This window comes from Dunckerocampus dactyliophorus, chromosome 7 (assembly GCF_027744805.1).
Source record: "Dunckerocampus dactyliophorus isolate RoL2022-P2 chromosome 7, RoL_Ddac_1.1, whole genome shotgun sequence".
NCBI lineage: Eukaryota > Metazoa > Chordata > Actinopteri > Syngnathiformes > Syngnathidae > Dunckerocampus > Dunckerocampus dactyliophorus.
In genome coordinates, this window is record NC_072825.1 from 25,171,373 (window position 1) to 25,189,627 (window position 18,255).

At 41.5% G+C, this 18,255-nt stretch overlaps 1 protein-coding gene across 4 annotated transcripts in view; it reads left to right on the forward strand.

The window, feature by feature from the left end:
• The window catches only part of invs (inversin), a 71,655-nt gene that overhangs the window by 39,230 nt on the left and 14,170 nt on the right, over window positions 1–18,255 (forward strand). For all 4 annotated transcript variants that reach the window (XM_054781899.1, XM_054781896.1, XM_054781897.1 and 1 more), the window contains 9 exons: window positions 6,363–6,530; window positions 6,993–7,173; window positions 9,840–9,949; window positions 10,162–10,333; window positions 13,835–13,990; window positions 14,115–14,236; window positions 14,318–14,425; window positions 16,428–16,534; window positions 16,614–16,823. In XM_054781899.1, coding sequence (XP_054637874.1) covers window positions 6,363–6,530; window positions 6,993–7,173; window positions 9,840–9,949; window positions 10,162–10,333; window positions 13,835–13,990; window positions 14,115–14,236; window positions 14,318–14,425; window positions 16,428–16,534; window positions 16,614–16,823 — 1,334 coding nt within the window. The remainder of the gene's footprint in view (window positions 1–6,362; window positions 6,531–6,992; window positions 7,174–9,839; window positions 9,950–10,161; window positions 10,334–13,834; window positions 13,991–14,114; window positions 14,237–14,317; window positions 14,426–16,427; window positions 16,535–16,613; window positions 16,824–18,255) is intronic.

Below are 18,255 nucleotides of genomic sequence, written 5' to 3' on the forward strand. Positions count from 1 at the left end.
AATGGACGTAACATCATAAAAATGTCAATGTGGTAAAAGGTCACATTTGGAATCCGAAGACAAAAAGCTAGGCGGAGCTGGTTGCGGTCAGCTAGGCAAAGCATGCATAGAAAGATGCAAGAGCAGTCGAACACCAATAGGTTTGACAAGGGAGTGATCAAACACACTGGCATCGATTGGCCACACTGTGTCAAGCTGTCACACCGAAACCATGTGAGGTTTTACAGACGAGTGTTGAGTCTCGCGGCAATACGGGACAAAGTGCGCTCCTTGTCGGCTCAATTCGAGTGTTATCTAGCACACGTGACGCAGTACATATGTACATTCATGTCATGTCTGTGTTGTCATGACATGAATTGTCATGTCGCCGCTGCTTTTGAAAGGCATTTATCGGCATACGCCGATCATGTGTTTTTTTACGGAAATCAGCCAAGCTATCGGAGCATCCCTACTGTGTATATAAGTAAAATTTCTGGTTCTGTGGTCATCATCACATTTTTCACTTGTACACTTCTGTGATGACCCCACACAACAAAGCAAAAATGGTAAGGGTATAATTTTATTGTGAACATGCATGCAGTTTACATTGAAATAGATCACATATCCCAATTCACAATGTACAAAAAATGTGAAAGAAATAAGCAAAATTATTTTATAATTAAAAATTATTTAATACTACCGCCTTTCTGTTTCACATCAATTGCTAATAGATTTGTTCGCTTCTTGTATTCAATATGTACCGTTTACTAATTATGGAACAAAAACAAAATTGAATATAAGAAAATGAGGCAGTGTAACAATATGTTTTTTGTTTTTTGTTTTTTTAAATCAAATATTTTTATTGAACTTTCACAAAATCAGAACCAATCAAGTGAACACAGTGTTTACAAGAAGTTTGGAAAGAGAACAAGAGAAAAGCAAAAACAGAAACAAGAAACAAAGAAAAGAAGCAGTCCAAAAAGACCAACCAGCAGTCGGAAGCCTATTTTAGACAATTAAAAGTAAGACAGCCAAAGCAAGTGAATAAACAAGCAAAATATTAGGTGACAATAAATGGGCAAGAGAGCGGAAATATGATTGAGGGGCTCAGTTAAATTTCAAGTTCTGGAATTATGCTAAGAAGGGTCCCCATACATTTTGGAAGCTTTTTTACAAATTACAAATTGAGTAGTGTATTTTCTCTAAATTTAAACAGGGCATGACATCTTCCAGCCATTGAGCGTGAGTCGGCACGGCAGCATCCTTCCACATTAACGGAATTGTCTGTCTGGCCAAGAGACAAGCAAAGGACAAACTATGTCGCCTTGTGGGGGTCAAGCACATGTCAGGTTCGCCTGTGGTGCCAAAAAGCGCTATTAAATCGTTAGGTTGCAAATTTAGATTGACAATCAGGGAAAGAGTTTGAAAGACTTTCCACCAATACTTCTCCAAACTAGGACACAACCAAAACTCCCTGAATAAATGTAGCATCATCCCGCTTACATTTGTCACAGCTGGGATCCACCTCTGGGTATATGCAGGCTTATTTTAGTTCTGGTTTTAGACATGTGAGTCTCCAGACGAAAATGCAGTGGTATTGTCTGCAGATTAATACCAGGTTTAAGTCTTTCGGAACATTACAGATGTCATCTGTATATAGGGTGAACAGTTTTGGTCCCTGTATTGACCCCTGGGGTGCATCACTCGATATATTTAAAGGAAAAATGCACTTTTTTGCAATTTTGCCCATCACCCACAATCCTTATGTGAGACATGAACGCACGTCTTTGTCGTTTCTGTGTGTTCTAAAGATATAAAAACAGCTAAAAACAGTCATCAGAAAAGATCAAAGATGGCGCCCTCCGTGGCAGACGTCTCTGTGACACTCTCCCGTGTTTTTCTATTTTTTGCTATTTTATTGTTCATTTTGGACATTCAACACACTCACGCAGTACATTACAACAGAGAGACACTTTTGAACATCGGCAGGGTTCACCATGAACCTTCATTTAGCCTCTCAGACTTTGCCTTTCTTCTGCGCCGGGAGAACGCAGCAGCCTGCGGACCTGGTGAGCTGAATACCCGGCGAGCAAAGCATCCGAGGCGTAAACGAGGCAAGCGAGCCGGCCTGCATGCTAGGCTAAAAGCTAGAGCGACGAGGCCACCGCTACCAAGCCTGCTGCTAGCCAACGTCCGCTCTCTTGAAAACAAGATGGACGAACTACGAGCAAGGATTACAGCTCAACGTGAGATCAGGGAATGCTGTGTCCTCACCTTCACAGAAACCTGGCTGACGGAGGATATACCGGACTCGGCGATCCAGTTGGAATCATTTGCTGCTTACCGGGGAGATCGGACTTTAGCGTCTGGTAAACACAGAGGTGGCGGCGTCTGTGTTTACGTAAACAAACGGTGGTGCACAGACGTACAGACGATGGAAAAGCACTGCTCGCAGGACATTGAGCTGCTGATGGTGAAATGCAGACCTTTTTATTTGCCTCGTGAGTTTAGCGCTGTGTATTTAACTGCTGTTTACATCCCACCACGAGCTAACACTGCTAATGCACTAGGCCTCCTGCATGACATCATTGATAAACACGAGACCAAACACCCAGACGCTGTATTTATTATATCTGGCGATTTCAACCACTGTAACCTCAGGACTGTCCTCCCCAAATATTACCAGCATGTGAGCTTTCCCACAAGGGAAAATAACATCCTGGACCAAGTCTACTGCAACATGAAAGGTGCTTTGAAGGCTGTTCCAAGACCCCACTTTGGAAAGGCTGACCACATCTCTATATTCCTTTATCCAACATACAGACAACTTCTTAAAAAAGCTCCCCCTGTACGTACAGCAGTTAAAGTATGGAATGAAGAAACTGATCAAGTACTTCAGGACTGCTTTGGCTGCACAAACTGGGATGTGTTTAAAACTGCAGCGGGGAGGGAAGATTGTACTGTTGATTTGGATGAATATGCTTCTGCTGTTACTGGCTACATTAGCACATGCATAGAGACTGTTACCACCACCAAGTATTACAGAAAATACCCTAACCAAAAACAGTGGATGAACTGTGATGTAAGGGCTAAGCTACGTGCTCGTTCGACTGCATTTGTCATGGGCACCGCTGATGACTACAAAAAGGCCAGATATGACCTGAGGAGGTCCATACGGGAGGCCAAGAGGCAGTACAGACAGAAGCTGGAGGGCTACTATTCCACCTCAGACCCTCGGCGCATGTGGGCGGGGCTCCAGCACATCACAGACTATCGACAGCAGAGTAGCGTAGCCACGTCCAGCCAAACCACACTTCCTGATGAGTTGAATGAGTTCTATGCCCGCTTTGATACCCAAACTCCTGATGAGCAGAGAGGGTGGCTGAACCTGGGGAGCACACAGGACTCACCTCTCATGGTGACATCAGCTGATGTGCGCAGGGTTCTAAACAAAACAAACCCACGAAAAGCAGCAGGGCCAGACAACATCTCAGGACGTGCACTTCGGGTTTGCTCATCAGAGCTAGCTGATGTGCTTGCTGACATATTTAACCTGTCGCTTGCACAAGCATCTGTACCGACCTGCTTTAAGTCCACCACCATAGTGCCCGTACCCAAGAAGAGCAACGTGACCTGCTTGAATGACTATCGCCCTATAGCACTCACTCCTATTGTTATGAAGTGCTTTGAAAGATTAGTCATGACCCACATCAAAAAGAGCATCCCGGCGGCAACCGTGGACCCTCTACAGTTTGCATATCGCCAGAACCGGTCCACGGATGATGCAGTCAACACTGCCATCCACACAGCCCTTTCTCACCTACAGGGCCAGGACACATACGTCAGAATGCTATTTATAGACTATAGCTCTGCATTCAATACAGTCAGCCCCCACAAACTCACAGATAAGCTCCTCACACTTGGCCTGTCTCCCTCCCTCTGTAACTGGGTGTTTAACTTTCTCACAGGCAGGCCCCAGTCAGTCAGAGTCCACAACCGCACATCCAGCTCAAGAATTGTGAGCACTGGGACCCCACAGGGGTGTGTGCTGAGTCCACTCCTCTACACGCTCTTCACCTACGATTGCGTGGCCTCCCAGAACAACACCAGCATCATTAAATTTGCAGATGACACTACAGTCATCGGACTGATCACTGGTGGTGTTGAAACATCATACAGAAGAGAGGTGGCGGACCTCATAGCTTGGTGTCGTGATAACAATCTCCTTCTCAATACAGATAAGACTAAAGAGATGATCATCGACCCAAGAACAAGGGAAAAGGAGCCGCATAGACCCCTGTTTATTGATGAGACTGAGGTGGAGAGGGTGAAAACCTTCAAGTTCCTTGGCACACACATCAGCGAGGACCTCACCTGGTCTCACAACACCCAACAAATTCTGAAGAAGTCCCAAAGGAGACTGTACTTCCTGAGAAGACTGAGGAAATTTGGCATGTCCACCACAATCCTGAGTTGCTTCTACAGATGCACTATCGAAAGTGTCCTTACCGCCTCCATCACTGTTTGGTACGGTAACTGTACAACACGTGATAGGAAGGCACTCCAGCGGGTGATCAAGACCTCACAGAACATTGTTGGGGCAGCCCTCCCCACACTGCAAGACATTTATAAATCTAGAGTCCTACGAAGAACACACAACCTCATCAAGGACAGCACACATCCACAACACTCACTATTCACACTCCTACCGTCAGGCAGACGCTACAGGAGTTTGAAGTCCAGGACCACAAGGCTGGCAAACAGTTTTTACCCACAGGCCATCAGGCTCCTCAACGAAGCACTCGCACACGCCGCACGCAACACACGCACACACTCATAGCACTTTATTTATTTATTTATTTGTATTATTTACTTGTATTAATGTCTCGTCTGTTGTTGTTGCTTAATTTATTGGTATATATGTTTATGTGTTTATGTTTCTTATGTTCTTATTCTTTCATTTGTTTTCTTTCTTTTCTTGGGAGAATGAACAGAATAAGATTTTCATTGCATGGTATAACTGCTGTTTTACCATGCACATGACAATAAAACTCTCTTGAATCTTGAATCTTGAATCTCATTAATGCACACATCCAACCTCCAACAAGGTTTTATGCTGTGACCATGCAATAACAGGTCCATTCATTATAACATGTAATACTTACAGTATTTTGTCATACTTTGGTCATTTTAAGAATTAACGGAACTTCCTTCCTGAGCGCTTTGATTTCACATCGCAACATAGAAACAAACGCTACACCTAGTGTTAATTTTTCCTAACTCAAAAACAAAAACACAGCTCCAATATGTAGCGTTAGCTTTTGTTCGTGAGCTAATGCATTGTGAGAGCGGCGCTGCCGCGCTGTGAGCAAGTATGTGGTGAAGCTAGTCGCTAGCCAGCTGGTAGCTAGTTTTTGTGGTGCCAGTAACGTAGTTCTTAAGCATAACAATATTAATAGCAATAAGAATAACACTGTAGCATGGTTAATATGCACGTCACATTATATGTAAAGGGAGCGTTGGTGGCGCTTTTTGGAGGGTTTTTTTTTTCAGAAGGCTTTAAAGGCAGAATAAGTGTGCCCCATTACATGCATTCTTAGCTGCGTCTTTTTTATCTGTTTTTATAACTTTAGAACACACAAAAAAAGAGTTAGCTCTGCATTTGTATTGGCGGTCATATTCATTCTTATTTATAAATTTGTCTAACCTCTTATTGAATAGCTTTTCAATGATTTTGGAACATTGTGGCAATAAGCCAAAGAAAACAAAGAACACGCTTGTGAAATGTTTTTAATCATGCACTGAGGTCTGACGTATGATGTGATGCGTGACAGTGGTTGGAGTAGAGACGCATATTATCCTAGAAAATCACAATTCTTTGACCTCAGGGGCATTTTTGTGAGTATGCACTTTCTACAAAATACGGTCACTCAGACCATGTACGATGGTTTTTCCGCTGTTTTCCCACACAGCATAAGGAAATGGAACTAGTTGAAGAATTTGAGGTCATACGCACAGAGACGCTCGTGTCACAGTGAATGGTTGAAGTATCCGTGATCACACAGATAGAGCCTGCCTTGTGTGTTGCTGCTGAGGTGCGTCTGACATCAGTCGATAGTTTTGTAATAATCCAAAATGCATCATCGTGTCAGATGACAGCACATTCAATAAGCCAGTAGCTTCATCTGGGTTACGTCTAGGCTCAGCCTTTCAATGTGAGCTTTGTGCTGCCACTTGCCCTCAGATTTCTCAGCGGGTATTTCTCTTTGCGTAACAGAACAGCTCAAAGCCGAGGCCACAACGACCCTCTCTGTTCTCGACCCCGTTTGTCATTCCTGTCTCTTCCTTTTTCATCTGTCCTGCTCGTGTTTGTCTCTTTGCAGCAAACTGCCCTGCATTGGTCGGCATTTTATAACAGACCGGAGCATGTCCGCCTCCTCATCAAGCACGACTCCAACATTGGGATCCCCGACAGCGAGGGCAAGATCCCCCTGCACTGGGCCGCGCACAGTCAGGAGGCCAGCGCGACACAAACTGTTCGCTGTATACTGGTACACATCACACACACACTCACAGTGAACATCATCCATTCATTGATATCATTCATTCACTGATACAAAAGGATGAACATTTGCCAAAGCATTCCCCCCTACTGTGCTGTCACCTGTGCTGTTATTTTTCTGATGAATACACCATATAGTGACACTGTTATAAAACCCCGTAAGCTTAAATCCCTCTGCAAAAAAAAAACACTGTAACTTCCTCAGACGACCCACTGCAAAATTTGGGAAACACCTTAAGTCAGTGGTCCCCAACCTTTTCGGACCCACAAATCTCCACAGATGGACGGTGGGGGGCGTCGTACCACAACCCATAGGGGATGCCACTAATGTCACTTACATCAAGTGAAAAAATGAGGACACACCATAGTGTCTATTGACTGTATTGTGTGTGTGTGTGTGTGTGTGTGTGTGTGTGTGTGTGCGTGTGCGTGTGCGTGTGTGTGTGTGCAGGAGGCAGCCCCAACCGAGTCCCTGCTGAACTGGCAGGACTACGAAGGTCGGACACCACTGCACTTTGCCGTCGCAGACGGCAATGAGGCAGTAGTGGAGGTACTGACGTCCTACGAGGGTTGTAACGTGACAGCTTACGACAACCTCTTCAGAACTCCACTGCACTGGGCCGCCCTGCTCGGTAAGCAACCGTACGTCCTCCACGCGACTCAACAGGATCAACCTGCCCGATAATAAAGACACACTGCTTAGTCATCGTTGTCATTGTGGCTTGCCAGTTTATCTTTCATCGCACAGCCAATTGAGAAAGCAAAATGTCAGTGATCAGCCATATTTTTATGTTAGTTAGTGCCGCTCATTAATTTTAGCATACAAAGATACTATGGTCTCTGATGAAATTATAAGAAAGCAATTGTAGTCGACATGCTGTTGAAACATTCCTGTTTTGTTAGATGAGATAAGGCTAAAAAAACACAGCGGACCTATTATATCCGCACACAACAATTATATAAACACAACACTTTTGTTTTTATTCCCATCTTTCATGAACTGACCTCAAAGGTCTAGGACTTTTTCTACGTACACAAAAAGCCTATCTCTCTCAAATATCGTTCACAAATCTGTCTAAGTGTGTGTTAGTGAGCATTCATCATTCATGATTCATAATCTATCCACCTCACAGGTGTGGCACATCAAGATGCTGATGAGACAGCATGATTATTGCACAGGTGTGCCTTCGGTTGGCCACAATAAAAGGCCACTCCAAAATGTGGAGTTTAACTGTACTGGGGGTGATCCTGAGGGGTCCGAAAACTAGTCAGTATCTGCTGTGACCAGCATTTGCCTCACGCAGCACAACGCATCTCCTTTGAGTTTGATAAGGTTACTAATTGTTGCCTGTGTAATGTTGATCCACTCCTCTTCAATGGTTCTGCGAAGTTGCTGGATATTGGCAGGAACTAGAACATGCCGTCGCACACGCTGATCCAGACCATCTCAAGCATGCTCGATGGGTGACATGTCCGGTGAGTATGCTGTGTGTGCAGGCATTCCAGGAATTGTGTACAGATCCTCGCAGCATGGGGCCGTGCATTATCATGCTGCAACATGAGATGATGGTCGTGGATGAATGACATGACAATTGGCCTCAGGATCTTGTCACGGTACCTCGGTGCATTCAAAATGCCATCAATAAAATGCACTTGTGTTCGTTGTCCGAAAAGTACACCTGCCCATACCCTAACCCCGCAACCGCCATGGGCCCCTCCATCCACAACGTTGATATCAGCAAACCGCTCACCCACATTTGAGCATCTGCCTACTCATGTTGGTTGTCAAGACAAACAGTCATGGGAGACCCCGATGAGGAGGACGAGCATGCAGATGAGCTTCCCTGAGACTAGAATTAGAAATTCTTTGATTATAGAAACCGACACAGCAGGAGCTGTCCGGGTGGCTGGTCTCAGACTATCTTGGAGGTGAAGATGCTGGATGTGGAGGTCCTGGGCTGTGGTGGTTACACATGGTCTGCGGTTGGATGTACAGTTTCTCTGAAATGCCTTTGGAAATGCCTAATGATAGAGAAAAGAACATTGAATTTATGGGCAACTGCTCTGGTGGACATTCCTGCAGTCAGCATGCCTATTGCACGCCCCCGCCACACTTTTTTGTGGCTTTGTGCTGTGTGATAAAACTATGTTTTGGAGTGACCTTTTATTGTGGCCAGCCTAAGGCACACCTGTTATGCTTGGTGGCCTAGTGCATGTTGGCCACACAGGAGATCTTTGATGATCTGGGTTTGTATCTCCGTTTGGGCATCTCTGTGTGGAGTTTGTGTGCGTGGGTTCTCCGATTTCCTCCCGTATTCAAAAATATGCATGTTGGGTTAATTGGAGGCTCTAAATCAGGTATCACCAACCCATCGATCTCAAGCTACCAGTCAATCTTTGGGACTCTCGATCGTGAGAATATTAGAAAACAAATGTATTATTACATCAGTGCCCTCCCCTCCCGGAGAGTGACCAGCAGGCACGCATTTTGACCACTGACACGTCTGTACACCATTGCCACTCTCCAGGCACACAACCCGCAAGCTCCAGCCAGGAGCCCAGTCCCCAAAACCCGACTGGAGGTACCATGAATGCACACACGTACACCGGCTCGCCTCACGCTCACAGGTGGAGCAACAAGGAAAGAGTGTCAGCGTGCAGCGATGTGCCTGCTAACGCAACAGTAATTATTGAACGTTGTGGCTCAAATTCAGCCTTTTCTACCACAAAATGAAGGCACAAATATAACTCCATAGATGTGCACCTCCAAAAAAACGCTTCTCAACTGACTGTTGTAACCAGCCCCTCTCCTCGCAACCACAATTGTTTTGCTCGCCCACGACACTGAGCCAACAAACCAAATAGATTTGTAGTTTGCTCACAGAGCCCACAAGCCCGACTCAGACGAAGAACCACAGAAGTCGGGGTGCCCAGAGTGCGGCCAAGGGGCCGTCTGCGGCCCGTGGCTAATTTGTTAAACAAAATAAAATTTAAAATAAAGACAGCAAAAGGCACAATGAGAAAAAGCTGAAATGTTGACAACAACAACCAATAATAACACAAAGCTTTGTATTTAGTTTATTAAAAGTTTTAAACATCTTTCTGTGTCTAAGTATCCCATGTTAGGATGTAACAGATAGATAAATCGTTGTGGCATATACTGTATAATGTATATGTACAAATCTTTTTTCTCTTTAAATTTAGTGGGTGCAGCTTACATACCGGGGCGCTTTCTAGTCCAGAAATTATAGTAGTGGTTTGATTTCCTAATTTAATTTCTCGTCCTGTTTGATTTCAGGCCACGCCAAAATTGTCCACCTGCTTCTAGAGAGGAACACGTCAGGCACCATTCCCTCAGACAGCCAAGGAGCGACACCCTTGCACTATGGAGCTCAGAGCAACAATGCTGTGAGTCATGCTGGAACCCCAAAACCACTCAATAAATAAGCGTCAATTTATGAAACTTTTTTATGGGTTAGCACAGTTTGGGAAACCGTTCTTCTCCACTAGGTAGAGTGTTTGTACAGCACTCTAATTAATAAATGGGAGGGTGAAAGGTATTTATTGTATTGATGTGAATGTAAGATGTTATTTCCCCCCATGCTTGTGTTTGCTAACAGGAGACAGTAGGTGTGTTTCTATCCCACCCATCAGTGAAGGATGAGCCTGATCTGGAGGGTAGGACGGCCTTCATGTGGGCCGCCGGCAAGGGCAGTGATGATGTCATCCGCACCATGCTGGACCTCACACCTCACATTGACATCAACATGGCCGACAAGTATGGCGGCACAGGTGAGGGCACTTGTGTTTGTACGCTACTTGTTCCACATGCTCTGTTTGTCAAGAGTGCATGGCGATGGGAAAGGGAATCCCCTGAGAGAGGGAAGCTGGTTGTGTCAGCAAAATTAGCGTGGACTCGCAATATAGAGTCCCGCCACTGCCAGCATGGTCTTTCTGCACACTGCTAGTCACTCATGAATACACTTGTGACAAAGTCCTGACCCCTAGGGGCTGTTTGGATGTATAATGACCATAGCGATGGCTTCCATGCTCAATCAAACACAGTCATTGTGTATGTATGCATATGGAAATGAGACAGTGTGAAGGACAGCCAGGGTGACTGGTACTCCTATTACAGTACTTCCTGTCGTGGAGATTGGATGAGGGAGGCTTTCGTACGGTTGGTGTGTGTGTAGGACCTCATTGTTTTTCTTATATTGTACTGTATAATTCCTCAATTGCCCAGACTTTTACAAAAGTTTGAAATCATCATCATACTCAAGTCTGTTCTACTGTACAGTGGGACCTTGGTTCCACCCTCATTAATTCCTTCCAGAAGGTCTGACTCTAACCGAAACGGACGCTAACTGAATCAGTTTTTCCCATAAGAATAAGGTAAATCCAATTAATCTATTCCAGAAAACCAAAAACGTGAACACAAAAATTAGAGTTTTACAATGATAGTTTTACATGCAGAAAACAATTCCAAATGCATGTAAATGATGAACGAAAGGGACAAATGAACATTTAAGGTTGCTTTTACCTTTGAAGATGTGATTCTTGAGACTGTTCTCGAAGACACGACATGGCAGCGAGATCAACCACTGCTACCTTCCTGTTTTGACAGGAGTTATTTATTGAATTCAATAGTGTTTCTCACCTCAGTACTGTGACCCAAAATGGAGCCATATAAAGTTGAAAGTGCCAGAATGTTGATAAAGAAGGTGAGAAACACTATTGAATTCAAGAAATAACGCCACAAAACAGGAAGGTAGTGTTGAAAAGGAAGGCGTTTATGTTGCTGACAAAACGTGTCTTTGGGAACAGTCAATTCTTCAATGAAGGTAAAAGTAGCCTTAAATGTTAATTTATCCCTTTCATTCATCATTGATATGCATTTAGAATTGTTTTATGCATGTAAAACAATAATTGTAGAACTATAAAAACGAGTTTTGTGTTAACATTTAACAGAGTCAACCGCGGATGACATCATAGACGGGTGACATAACTGACTTCTGGTTCCAGTTGCCATTTTGTTAGCAAGCTAAGAATGCTAACAGGTTGTTTTGTGATAAGAATACATTAAGAACACAGTTGAACTCAGTCAGTGTATTAATAACCCACCATATTGTATGCTAATCGGAAAATGTGTGCAAACCAAGGAAAAATTGCCGTACATTTTTGACGTTAGCCGAAAAACACTAACTGGGGCGGACGCTAACCGAGTTTCCACTTTATTCTATTCTGTTGTGTTCTATTCTATTCTATTTCATTCCATTTTATTTATAGAGCAAAAGTCATATTTAGGATTAGATACCATTAAAAACCATCCATTGAAATACTTGATTCAGGTTCAACACCAAAAACACAAAACGATTGCAGTACTGTATGATATGTTAGGGAATTTATTATTATATTTATAATAAATTAATATAAAATTAATGTGATTAAAAAAAATACAGTTCTTATTGTTTTATAGTAATTGTATTATTGGAAATTTTGAATTCACCATTACAGTCAGTCCCAAATATTTGGAGTGACCTAAATTTTGTATCTAAGAACTTTGCTGATTCACTTTTCATTTTTGTGATTCTTACCAAGTTAGGTTGTTTTTTGGAATAAATAACACCTCAGAATCAGGTTTGTTGCCCGGTATAGTTCACACAATAAGAGGAATTTCTATAATTATAGAAAGGGAAAAAAAACAGAAGATATAAATAAAAATATAAAAACACAAAAATGACAGTGTAGCAGTGCAAAACAGCAGCAGATGAACTATTGATGAGTTAAATAAGAGTCATAGAATTATATAATTATTTACAGGAATATAGAGTGTGTGTGACTATATTGACAATTATATTTTTATTGTATATTTACAATTATATAGAGCAGCATTTAGAGCAGAGTATTATTTAAGGGTGCAACATGATCAGTAGCAGTGATGATGTGTATTGAAGAACATGTTAATGTAACATAATGTGAAAAAGTGTTTGCCCCCTTCCTGATTTCTTATTCTTTTGTATGTTTGTCACACTTAAATGTTACAGATCCTCACACAAGTTTAAATATTAGTCAATGACAACACAGCTGAAGACAAAATGCAGTTTTTAAATGAAACTTTTTATTATTAAGGGAGAAAAAAAAGGCCCTCATAACTTAACTGAGATTGAGATCTAGCAGTCTATCATGCCCCCCTCACCCCCCAAAAACCCCCATAACACATGTCAAGTAGAAAAGAAGAAAGAAGAAAAGGTTATAAATCAATTTCGAAAGCTATGGGACTCCGGCAAACCACAGCGAGAGCCATTATCCACAAACGGCCAAAACATGGAACAGTGGTGAACCTTCCCAGAAGTGGCCGGCCAACCAAAATTACCCCAAGAGCGCAACAACGACTCATCCAAGAGGTCACAAAAGACCCCACAACAACATCCAAAGAACTGCAGGCCCCCCTGCCTTAGTTAAGGTCAGTGTTCATGACTCCACGATAAGAAAGATGCTGGGCAAAAACGGCCTGCATGGCAGAGTTCCAAGGCAAAATCCACTGCTGAACAAAAACAACATTAAGGCTCCTCTCAATTTTGCCAGAAAACATGTTGATGATCCCCAAGACCTTTGGGAACAACACAAGTTCAACACAAGTTTAACTTTTTGGAAGGTGTGTGTCCCATTACATTTGTTGTAAAAGTAACGCCGCATTTAAAAAAAAAAGAACAACATACTAACAGTAAAATATGGTGGTGGTAGTGTGATGGTCTGGGGCTGTTTTGCTGCTCCAGGACCTGGAAGACTTGCTGTGGTAAATGGAACCAGGAATTCTGCTGTTTACCAAAAAATCCTGAAGGAGAATAATGTTTTGGATGTGTTATGGCATGAGACGCTTGAATGTCTTCGAGCCACAGACGTCAAGGCGATGGATAAATTGTTTTCATAAGAAAATACCGAGGCAACAAGTTATTGAAACACAGACTGTCATGATATTATATTATGTTGTATATGATATTGTATGATATAAAATAGAATATGATATGATATGATATGACTTGGTGTTGTATATTACATTATATGCGATTTTATTTATTGTTGTTGTGTTTTGTTTTATTGTATTTTATTTTCATTACTTTTTAATTACTTGTATGTATTTTATTTGTTAGAGTTTATTAGTATGTAATTTTTTATTGTATTTTATGGTATTGTATTTTATTTTTTAGATTTGTATCTTTTCATTTATTGAGTTTTTAATTTTATTATGTATCTACCTGTATATAATGTATCTCGCAACTGTGCCAACAGCACTGCATGCAGCCTCCCTTTCAGGCCACGTGAGCACCGTGAAGCTGCTGTTGGAGAAAGGAGCCATGGTGGACTCTCTGGATGTGATGAAACACACGCCGCTGTTTCGTGCTTGCGAGATGGGACACAGGGATGTCATCCTCACACTCATTAAAGGTGGGTGTCTGAGGTGTCTCTTTGGTGTCCGTGAGTCGTTCTCAACGGCCATTATGCCATGTTTCAGCGCTATTGTGTTCTCTGTAGTTTTATGTCAGATAGCTGCTTACTGTGTTGAATAAAGGCTCTGCCCGTGTGGACCTGGTGGATGTGGACGGCCACACTGCTCTGCACTGGGCCGCTCTGGGAGGGAATGCTGAAGTCTGCCAGATTCTGATGGAGAACGGGATCAGTCCTAATGTACAGGTAAGAGCATAGATGCTGTAGATAGATAGATTTGTGAGATTGCCAGTATTGTTTGATTTTATCATGTGTTCTATTGGGCAGGACCAAGCGGGGCGGACTCCTTTGCAGTGTGCAGCTTATGGCGGCTACATCACCTGCATGGCTGTTCTCATGGAGAACGACGCTGATCCAAACATACAGGACAAAGAGGTTGGGAATCTGCATTCATGCATCCATGTCCCCTTACAGTGCACTCAAAAAATCTAAAGTTGACATGGTGTTTGTTCAAATAAAAAAGTTGGTCCAACATGAAAGAAATTTTATATTTTGAAATGATAAAATACAAAAAGGGGGCAAAATATGAAGTAATCTTCTGACCACAAGTGAGTAGGGAATGGTGCAAAAAGTTTAGCACTTTTACTTTCATTAGTGGACTACTGCTATTAAAGGACACAGTTCTTAAACTTGGTGAACATTCAGAGCGGAAAACACTTTATTTTGTCAAAACAACGCTATATTTTGAATATCAAAAGTGGTAATATTAGGGAGTAAAAGTCAGATAAAGGAATTCAATTTCACACAATTAATAAATTGTATACAAGGCTTTTTCATGCAACTTAAGTAAATCCAATAAATATGATATTAAAGGGATAGTTTGGATTTTTTGACATGAAGTTGTATGACATCCCCATCAGCAGTGTAGTCCATCAACATTGACGTACCCTGCGCTTGGTCCCGTTAGTCCAGTTCCGGTAGGATTTGGGTGATGAGAAACGTAGCTTTGGGTAGTTATTGGGGTTAGTTAAGTAAAGAGTTTGGCTTCTCAATCATTCTCTTCTTTCCATTACAAAAATCAGACCACCCAAATTGCACTGTTTTACTTCCTCTGACGTCGTACTAAAACGCACTATTGGCTGTCCATTGTTGTGTATGTGATGAAAATGGTTGCGACCCTCGCATCTTCATCCGCTGTGGAACACAGACGTAAACAAGATGGCTGCAACGTCGCGGCGGATGCATCTTCCGCGCACACACACAACAATGGACAGCCGATAGCGCACATTAATACTAATTAAACTATCCCTTTAACTCATTCAATACCAAAGACGTATTTATACATTTTTATAAACCCGAACGCCCGATCCCAAAGACGTACAGTATTTGTACATCATTTTTTTGCGCAAGAGGCAAAAAGAGGAGATGACGCAACTGCACACTAAAATATGTCACTTTTAGAGCAGTTTTAAGCCATAAAAACGGCGACAAGGTGGCAGATGTGCATTTGATAAGAGCTCGGCATGAATCTTTTGCATGTAAAAACACACTCGACAGCAAAGAGGAAGTGGAAAAGGATGGAGGAGTGTAGCGTCCAGAAGGTTACCAATTGTAGAGAAATTGAGTTTAGTTCCAAATGTAAACATTGTAAATAGTTCATGGTATTATATTTGTAAATAAATTGTTATTTTGATGTAAAACAAACCTTTTTTGTATTGTTTATGTTGTAGTATAGTTGTTTAGATATTTGAGCTGTCGTAAAAGTAAAAAAAAATATTTGTGTGAAAGTGAAAGTGAAAGTTATTCTTGAAATGTATCTTTTCACAAAAAGCTGTTTTTTTCTCCCTTTTCTGATATTGTCCTGAAACTTACCTTACCATTGATCCATTGATGCCTTCTCGTGAGTTAAAAATGCAAAAATTATTTGTTAGTGCTGTACTATTCTTATTTATATTAATAATAAAAGACAACAAGACTATAATAACAAATGGTCATTGTAGCCGCAATTAAACAATAATATCGTCATTATTTATATTCATAATAATTATGTAATATTATTCATAATAACTATTTTATCATTAATATTAATAAAATATCGCTTGATTATAGTTTTATGTATTACATCTTCAATTATCACAATAATGATATTGTATTTATTCTAGTTGTATTTATATTTATTATTTATTGATTTATCATATTTTTATTTAGATTTATTTTATATATACACATACATACATACATATATATGTGTATATACATATATGTACAGTATATACATATATACATATATGTATATATATATATATATATATATATATATATATATATATATATATATATATATATATATATATATATATATATATATATATATATATATATATATATATATTAGACAGACTAATAAAAAATGCCTCTATTCTAACTATTTGCACAGGGCCGGACCGCTCTCCACTGGTCCTGCAACAATGGCTACCTGGATGCCGTGAAGCTGCTGCTGGGCTACAAGGCATTTCCTAATCAGATGGAACACACAGAGGAGAGGTGGCGCTTTGATGATAGTGGTGATACTCATGGTGACATCACAAAGGGCGGTGCCTGACAAAGGTGACTTCATGTGCAGGTACACTCCACTGGACTACGCTCTACTGGGGGGTCACAGCGAGGTGACTCAGTTCATGTTGGAGCACAGCGCTCTGTCCATCGCCGCTATCCAGGACATCGCCGCCTCCTCCATCCAAGCCGTCTACAAGGGCTACACAGTCCGCAAGGCCTTTAGGGAGAGGAAGCAGCTCCTCATGAGGCACGAGCAGCTACGCAAAGACGCAGCCAAGTGAGAGGCGACACTCTTGTCTTTGTCTTAGTGATCCCGGCTGATTATCGGCACCGATATTCGGTATTTTGACACATATCGACATCAGCCTTTTTGTTTCAATTTAAATCTGGGTTATTTTGGCTTTTATGCAGCCGAGCCTCTCTGTCTGTAGTTCTGTCTCCAGCATTGTCTCACCCACAGCACCATCCAATTGGTTACACGCAGAACCATGTCACGGGTAATAGCCAATCAGCAGTGAAAGCTGAATGCACGGTGCTCACAGACATGCTAGGGAGGGAGGAGAATAACTTTTACGGGGGAAGAAGCTCAGTAGAGTAAATACTGTATATCTTTGTATATCAGGCAAGCGGGAGTGCAGAAGTATTAAAGCTGCACTTCTGAAATCTGCATAAAGCCCACCACAATGCAACCCAACACCCTGACCGGAACCAAAAAAGCAGAGCTTGGACACACTCCTCCGTCGTCTAGAAACACCTCGGCTTGCTGGAGAAACACGCATGGATGTCCAAAGTGTGGCCCAGTGGCCATCTGTGGAACATGGCTCATTGCAGAAATAAACAAAAAGCCAGCAAAAGTGGAAAAATAGAGCAAAAAGGCATACTGTAACAAAAAAAAGCCAATATGTTGATACTGCTAATAAAAATGCAAAGATTTGTCTTTAAATATATGGTTTACATTGTTGTTTTATTAAAGATTTTGTTGTTATTATAAATATCAAAGGACAGCTAGACAGCCCTGACTTAAATAAGCAAAGACAAGTAGATAAGACAAAAGCTGTGCGCTGGCATTGTTCAACTACAAGCTGGAACTATTAATGCTGACACCCCTATTGAAAATCCAGCATACAAATTGCCTGTGAGAAAATACAAGTCACAAACGCCAATTCTGCATCTTTACAGAGTGAAAGATGACATATTAAAGGAAAAATTGCATTATTATGATTTTACTTATTATTATTATTATATATTATCATAACAGTGGTTTATTTGGTCTCAAAAAATGTTGACAGTAATATCATTTAGCGTCGGTTTGCGGGACAATAACCATTTCAAAACGCACCTGCATTGTTTTGTGACTAGGTTAAATAAAAAAATGTGTTTGTCCAGCCATTTTTTCATTGTACTTTTCTTAAAATTAATGTTAAAATCTCATCTCATCTTGTTCTTGTGGACCCAATCTTGTTCATCATCTCATCTCGTGAGTTGGGTGTCTCGTGACACCCCAATTTATTATATCATACAGTGTTTGCCCCCTTCCTGATTTCTTTTTTTGCATGTTTGTCACAGTTAAATGTTTCAGATCATCAAACTAATTTAAATATTAGTCAACACAAACACAACTGAACACAAAATGCAACTTTTAAATGAAGCTTTTTATTATTAAGGGAGGAAAAAAAATCCAAACCTACATGGCCCTGTGTGAAAAAGTG